Here is an 8,321-nt window from a genome sequence, read left to right on the forward strand (position 1 = left end):
TCCTCAGACTCAGGAACACAACATACATTTCAATCGCACATTGTCCTTTTTCATTGCAAGTTTCCATTCTGCAGAAACCAATGAAGCCACTGGAAATGTGTTGGTCTATCCTACCTCAGCAGCGCATGGGTTATTTACAAGAACCACCACACAAAACACAGCAGCTGCAGTTTTTCCTCCAACAGGAATAGCAAATTCATCCCACATCAGTATTTGATGCTGACAACAGTGAGGCAACTGCTCCCTCGGTTTTAAGAGATGACAGAGCCCAAGACAGAGTTTTGCCTCATTTCTTGGGAATAAATCAAATAATTAGAGTTGCCTTTACCCTCTCTGTTTATGCATCCCCACAAAGATCAATTCTTCCTGGCTCCTGAACAGAGGTCTCAGAGGTCTCAAATACTAGCAAGATAAAAGACACTTCCATCTCTTCTTTGTTATATATGCGCACGCTTCTAACCTTCTAAGCTACCAATCAGATCATGGGTGGAGAGCACCTGTCATGGATAACAACTACAAAATAAGTTATCGGTTTGGTTCATAAGATGACTTTGTTCTTGGGGACAACCAGCTTGCCGCACAGCAGCACCTATCTGCAGCAATTAAGGGGCCGAACAGCAGTAGCCAAACCAATTCCTCCCACTCTTCCCATGGGCTTCCCACAGAATTTCCAATGCTCTTCACTTGCCATTTATCGGCAAGTGGCTGCATGTCCCAGGCCCATAATATCTGAAAGTCAAACTAAAAATCTAAAATAAATGTACAACCAATAATTTCACTTTTCTTGCACAAAATAGCTCGCTCTTGTTTTTTTTCCCCATGGTAAAAGCTGCGCTGGGGAGGAGATTGGTCCAAAAGTGATATTCATCCAATAACCACCAGGAAGATAATGAAATTCACCTTCCATTCCCTGTGTGAGCATTTGACCTTTCCTTTCCTAACAAATACACAGAAACCTCCCCCCCCACCCCGACTTAAGCCACACACAAAAAAAATCCCTCTTAAAATAAGTCAATCTGATGCATAGATATTGCTTCTTTGGGAAAAGATGAAAGAACAACCACTGAACAGAGCACCACGTCCAGTACTACACTTGTAGAAGGTGCACAGATACTGCCAGAAAGAAATATGGCAAAAGAACAACAAAAAAAAATGCTGAAAGCTCTGCCTTTTCAAATTAACTGAGCAGATGTTGTGACAGTTGCAACTAGACCCTAAAAAATAAAATAAAACCTGTATGTTTTAAGCTGCATTTCAGACCCCTTAAATTAATCATGAACATTTAGCTACTGCCACAAAACAAGGTCCCCGTTCCTATTGGCTGCCATCTCACTAGAAGTAAGTAAGAGCACATTTGTCCTATATTTCAAGGGGGTTGATATGTTACATCAAAGTATAAGAATCTGCTGCTTCCTGTGATGTTTTATGTCATACTATGACATGCCAAGTTATCTGGTATTCATGACATGTCAAAATGAAAATTTAAAAAAAGAACAAGACATAAGCCACTGAAGCTTACGCACAAGTCTACAAAGAGGATGAATTCTGAGAAGACTGCTCTTTAATATGCAATTCCATACCCATGATAATGCGCACAATTGTGTATCCTGGGCGGGTGAGAAGCCTAAAACATCTGGATGACACATGCTTCATTGGTGAAAGATGAACTGCAAAACAAAAAGTCTTTCCCCCATTACTGCTTTATCACATAACTACTTAAATGTAAAACTCTGCGTATGAGACATCTCCTAATTTCATGCTCATTTTGCAGTTTTAGTTTTCACACCTCTAATGAATTTAGATAGGAAACTCCAGTTTTAAACCAACTGAAGTATGCTTACACTGGAGATTGTTTTAGTACAGCTACATGGGCATCAAAATGAAATTCATTCAACCAAAGCAAGTCCCCTTCTAGGACTAAGCTGCCATCGCCTTCTGCTTGGGAGAAGGCTAATATATTATTTTTACAGTATAATTAGTTTAAGATCATTGCAAGCAAGAATGAAGAGTGTTTTTACACTTCTTAGAATTTAATTTTCCTTAAATTTTCAAGAAGGCAACATAATAAAAAGCATATTACAAAATTCCACATAGTACACTCCATAAAATCTTACATGGTAATTAAGCACCACCGGACCATGATACAGCAAATCCTAGCCCTGCACATTGCTGGAGTCATTAATGCAGCTTCATTCACTTTGGAGCGATTCAGAGGTAAACAATGTAGAGCAACAAAAAAAGAAGTCTTTTAGTTAGAAACAGAGTAATTTTAAGGAATGGACTTAAAATAGACATATCTAATGTAGAAGGAGCATCAGAAAGCCTTAACTATGGAGTTTTGCTAGTTTTGTTTGGCAGGGGGGTGGGGAAATCAGCGAGTGAGGACAGAGCGATCCAACAAAAAACCTGTTTGCTGCCTCAGGAATCCTGATTCTTCCCTATAACTCCTTGTTGCATCTGCCTGTCACTTTCCATCTCATTTGTGCATACCTCATAAGGGGCACCTTTACATATTTACACTGTAATTGTGTAAGAAAAAAGTTTTGCTGAAGCTGTGAAGTGCGAAAAAATGGCAGGAACTGGAAACTCAGAAGACTGATCTCTTCGATTTACAAACACTTCCCATCCCCAAAAATATAACCACGTATTCTTAAGAACGATTCCAGTCACAATAGAAATACAGCAGACCACAAAACTGTTGATCATCAGGTTAGGACAGGCAGAGAAGAGACCTCACATTACAGTGGACCTGCAGCAAATTTAGACGTTGCTGGGAAGCGACCCATCAGATGGGCATCTTCCCATGAGGAAGGGAAGTCACCTTGTTACTTTCCCTAGGATCTCTCTGTGTCTTGCCATGCCAGAGGAAAGAGCACAGCATCAGAATCAAACAGGATCCAAGTACAACTCTCGGCATAGGAAAACGGATGGGTGCCACGCATAAACATTGCTGCAGTCAGTTTAACAGTCAAGGGAGTATGTGAATTGTCTTGGACCTGATTCAAGCAGGATATAGAGGTCATCTCCATGGAAGGCCCTGCATCCTGCAAATCCCTAGCAGTGAATGGAATTATGGTGAGACACAAAGCCTACCCTGTAAAACAGAGCAGAGGGGAAACAAGGAATGTGCTCCTGGTGATGTAAAAACTTGGGAGGAAACGTCTACGATCTTCACCATGCACATAGAGGTTAAAAAAAAAATCAAATTAATAACTAAATATCCAAAATGACAAGTATCCAAACACCAGAACCAGATCCTTTTAGACCTTCTGCCTCTCCCCTCTGAACAGCTACTTGCCAGGGTGGAAAATTTAATATAACGAGATCAGCTTTGCTATTTGAGTCTCAAAATGGAGCTCAGATGGAGCATGTGCCTGCAGATAGTAACGTTATCTGTATTACTGCAATGTCTGAAGACCCCAATCAGACACAGGCCATTGAATAATCAGAGAAAACTCTCAAAGAAAATTCCTGCCAAAAAAACAAGTTACCATGCGAACTAATGGGAAAATGCAACATGTGGATTTAATTAAACCGGCTGAGATAACCACAGAGAGGAAACATGCAAAACAATCATAGGTAAACACACAGGTATGGTCAGCTTTGACAGCATCCTGCAGAAAACTGTTACAAGCATGTGATGAAGGGTTTTGCTCGGTTGAGACCTGTATGTTACATTTTGCAAAACACTTCTTTGATTAGAGTGAAAAAAAACATTAAAGCAGCTACAGATTTCAGTTGGCCACCTGCTTACATTTGGAGAAGAACTCACAATCAGCTGTGGTAACAAAAACATTGCCTCGTGTTATACAAATACTATTTAGACCACAGAATTTCACTGAAGGTTTGAACTGTCTTGTGATCTCTGCTGGTAGAAGGTCACGTCCAGTCCATAGGCACGTGAAATCTCTTTTGTTCACTGCACAGTAAATACACAGCACACAAAATAGAAGGAAATCTCTTTCTAGATACCACACTTAGTCGTCACTGTATGAGTCCATCACACGTGGAGTTTTTTTATTAAGTTTTACCACATCAAGCCTACACAGTTAAAATTGTACTATGATGGCAACATAATCCACCTCCATCATCCTTTTCAAAACTCCATTTAAAAAGAAGAGTTTGTAAACAGGGAAAGGTGTAATCCCCTGCAAAGCATAGCCTGTGTGATCTAAGTTACCTTTTATATTTGCTTTAAAATATCACTGTCCAGTCCTCAGTGGGGGGTATCAATATTTTTCGAAGTATCATTATCATTCATGTTGTATTTATTGTAAGACAGGTACATTGAAGTATCATTTTTCAATTATGCAAAAAACAGCAGTTCTTTGAAGTAATTTATTGAATAACAACTGTCATCATTTTAAAGGGTCAGTGGCTGATACAGTAGAAGTTAAGGAGTTCAACATCTCTAGGGATAATAGTGACTACATAAACAGTAATCACTTTGTTAATCTTGTAATCAGCAAGGTGGCATGAAGCTACCATAGTAACAAGCATAAAATCAACTGATTCCAAGAAATGCCTACGCCTCACTCAGCTATTCTGCCACAATTTTTAAAGACATGATGGAAAATATAAAAACACATCCTGCGTCTTAGAACTTGCCTCCTTCTCTTCATTTCCTCAACAGAAGAGAGGACTCCTCAGAAGAAGAGAGTTTCACTAATTTTAATGAGAATGTCCCACTGCTGATTGATCGTGGCTCCAAAAACTTTGTCTCCCAGTGGACAGTGTGGCCAGTCTTACATAGAGTGCGGAACAAACACGACAGAGAGCACACACTCCCTAAGAAGAATCACCTTCCCATATATTTCTACAAGGGCTACACACAGAGAGTATTTCTTGCAGTAGTCATAATAAAAGGAGGTCTTGGTATCTAAAGGTTATACACTTTTACTAATATGCTCTTAACCACTGTCAGTAACTCCAGTTAATTATTAATAGCCACCTCTGTTCTTTGCACTTCACAGACACCTCTGTCCAATCTCATTCAAACTAAACTCACACATGTAAAGAACTCAAATGTTCAAGTCTTAATATCTTTGTGAGGGGGGATTAAAAAACCTAGGAATGGAGGGAGGGTAAGCCACAAGGCAGAGCCACAGAGGCACTCAGGGCTGAAGTGGCAGGGACACAGTTATTCTGGCTTCCCATCCACTGTGCCACCACGTATTTAAATTCTATACCTATAGCACAGACTATTTTATTTTATTTAACGTTTCCACACAGGCTACTGACTGAATAAATGACAGAGTCAGGATAAACCTAAGAGAAAGGAGGAGGATGTAGCTAACAGGTTTGTATTTTCAGGAAGGAATTAGCCTGGTATCGCATCAAAATATACGTATTATTCTCAATTTCCTTATTATGGTAAAAACTTGAGGAATACCTGTAGGCATTACATTAAAAACGTATACAGTTAGGTGTCTTGATCTAGACATTTAAATTATTCCTATGGGAAGTCTGTCTGAGAAAGTCCCGCCTGCCTTATGGCAAAGCTAATCTTCACATATCTGTTTCACTTTTTATCCTTGGACCTGCCTGTCTTAACGAGATTAAGAATTAAGCTGGCAGAGAGCTGTGTGTCAAGGGATACCAATTTATCTACTGATTTAATCATCAGAATTACAACCAAATGGAGCTCCAGGACTGGGCAAAGGGAAGGTGTTATTGTGTTATAATTCATACTGTAAAAAGAAGGCCCTGCAGAAATCATGCTTGTGGCAGGCTGTCACCAGACTGTGCAGAGGAAAGGATTGGGGGCTGGGGGAAGACAGGAGTTTTCTTGTAAAAGGATATTCTTATTTAACTGTTAGGGCCAGAGGGAAGATTTTGCATGTGATCTCTCCACATAGTCAAAAAGAAGTAAAGAAATTGTCTTCTGGATCACTCGTAGATCCAAGCTAAGTCATCCAGGGAGTGTTTAAAAAGGAGTGCACACACTTAATCTTTGTGAGGCCAGGCTCCGTTCACAGAGCTCATACCTCCTCAGCCCAAGTCACAACTTAACTCTCAATTGCATCAGTGCTGTCTGCTTAAAGGAGTTTGTCACCATCTACCTCCAAGCAGAACCTGCTAGTTCAGGGAAGTTTCTGCACTAGAGGCATACTTTGCCATATGTATTAATATAAGCTTCCACAACCTACACGCTCACGAAAAACCCTCAAAAAATATCCATGTACCACAGACACACTAGTAGGGAATGAATGAAAGGGGAGAACAATGCAGCAAAATAAGAAGTTGTTTTTAAAGTTGAATGCCAAAAAAAAAAAGTGATAAGAATTAGATTCAAGGAGACACAGGAAGGTTTATTACTTGGGGACTGTTTTGAAGATTCGCAATTTATCTCATATGCTGAAGGCAACTGCTATGAGAGGCCATCCCTAAATCTGGGATAACCAACCCTTTGTTAGAAGATCAGACTGAAAATAACAAAAGCACTCACAGAGCAGTTTTATTTACTAAAAGGAACGGAGTGCAAATGTATTAAAAATACACACAGAAAGGAGCAAGGGAGATAGCAAATGAATGCGAAACAAACCGCTTTCAAGCCAGGCACAGAAGAGTGACTCCCTGCAAGTGACAACACTGTAAGGAAACAAACGCTGTTTGTTCTCAACTGCCTGCACTTCCGCCTCCTCCCCTTTCATTCAACACTCGGTGCTAGTGATGCTCCCTCCATCTCTATGACATGCTGGCTGCAAATACTTTTATCTCAGTGAGGAAAGCAGGGCGGAGAAAGGACATGATCACACGGGTAAGTTTACGCTTGTATTTGCTGACATGAAGGGGAACAGCCTTCTTCTATCAAATAGGTCCCTTAATTAGAAAAAGCAATTAAAAATTAAGTATAATTGTGTGGAGCATGTGGATCTCTGGTAAATTCGGCAGAGGAGTGTGTGCTTAAGGAGCAACTGTGATAGCTGTGTACATCTGCAACCTTTGCTTTAAAAGCAGTAAATACTGCACGGTCAGAAAAAGAAAATAACTTCCCCTGTTTTGTCCTTTGTACTGGAAGTCTGTTGCCTGAATACTATTGCTGCTGAAGGAATTCAGCTCCAAGTCAACCGAGACAAACCAGAGCCCCTCACCCCCCTCCTATTATTCGGTACACAGTTCCCTTCCCGCTAGCCGGTAGCTCGCAGTTCTGACAATGCAGGGAAAGAGGAAAAGAATGGCAGAGGGAAGCAGAGCACAGCTGTACGTTGCAGAATCTCTCCATATTCATTCACCAAACAAAGCCAGTATTCAAAAAGACAACGAAGATGCAATAGGACCATACCGAATCCATGCCTCTGAGCAGCGAGGGGCTCTCCAACAATGCATTTAAGCAACAGATAGAGATTTACCTTCAAAATGCAGGCCATGTTCTTTCTCTATCCTTCCTACCACAGAGCAGCAGGATTCTACTTTGTGAGCAGCAGTTCCAGTGTCAGGCAAAAGGCTGGTAGAGCTGCAGAACTGCTAGAGCCTACATTCCTGTAGATCCAAATAAGGGTACCACGCATCCAGGATCCGTTAGTCATATTAGTCTTTTTATGCCCCGTTTGTTCCACCCATCAGCTCCTACCACTGGCTGGGAGCCAGCCCGGTACCTCCCCTCTGTCACGTGACCCAATTTGATTCATGGCTCCAGCGTGTATTTTTGTAAGCTCCAGGACGCTCTCGCGCAGTACTATACGTACAATGGCAATCTGTACCTTGCAGATGTTTTGCAACATTTGGGGACCAAGCTGCATGTTTATAATTAATCCCTGTGCAACTCCCTATACGTTCTCAGGAGACAGTTGCTGCCTGTTGGTCAGAAGAGTCCAAACTCTCTCTATTATTTGGGCTCTAAAAATCCTTACGCTGCTTGTTAGTGTGAAATATCGTTTTATGTTCAGCCCCCTTCATTGTACAGCAGGCTTCCCTTTGTCTGAAGGCTGCAACTGCTTCCCAGTGAGAGCTAATCATTGTCAGCAACCAACAAATACCCCACCAGAGGTGCTTGCGTTTTGCTGTGCCTGCCTTTTTGCGTAAAGGGCTGGCATGTATCACAGGGAATGGAACTTGGGAGCGGTTGGTTTTTGGTTTTTTTTGTGCAAGTCTGATAAAGGTTCTCTGAACTTTCTTTGAGCTTTCCTATACTGTAGCAGGATTAACTGCAGATTAATACATTCGGCTAATTTGGATGATGTTACATCATCTCATTAAATTCAAATTCTTCTCTTACATATCACACAGGTTTCACTTCATATTTCTTGCTTCTCCTGCAGTCTCTTTCTCCCCTTTTATACTTTCCCAGTACTTCTCATTACTACATCTTGGAACCCTTT

General features: G+C 41.0%; 1 protein-coding gene across 1 annotated transcript in view; it reads right to left on the bottom strand.

Moving 5' to 3' along the window:
* ST6GALNAC3 (ST6 N-acetylgalactosaminide alpha-2,6-sialyltransferase 3) overlaps positions 1-7,571 on the bottom strand; it is a 230,219-nt gene extending 222,648 nt beyond the window's left edge. Inside the window, exon 1 of the mRNA XM_074597217.1 lies at positions 7,353-7,571. Within this exon, the coding sequence (XP_074453318.1) occupies positions 7,353-7,370 (18 nt within the window). The 5' untranslated portion in view covers positions 7,371-7,571. The remainder of the gene's footprint in view (positions 1-7,352) is intronic.
* Between the last annotated feature and the right edge of the window lie 750 nt (positions 7,572-8,321).

The sequence above is a fragment of the Larus michahellis genome, chromosome 8, assembly GCF_964199755.1.
Source record: "Larus michahellis chromosome 8, bLarMic1.1, whole genome shotgun sequence".
NCBI classification, from domain to species: Eukaryota; Metazoa; Chordata; class Aves; order Charadriiformes; family Laridae; genus Larus; species Larus michahellis.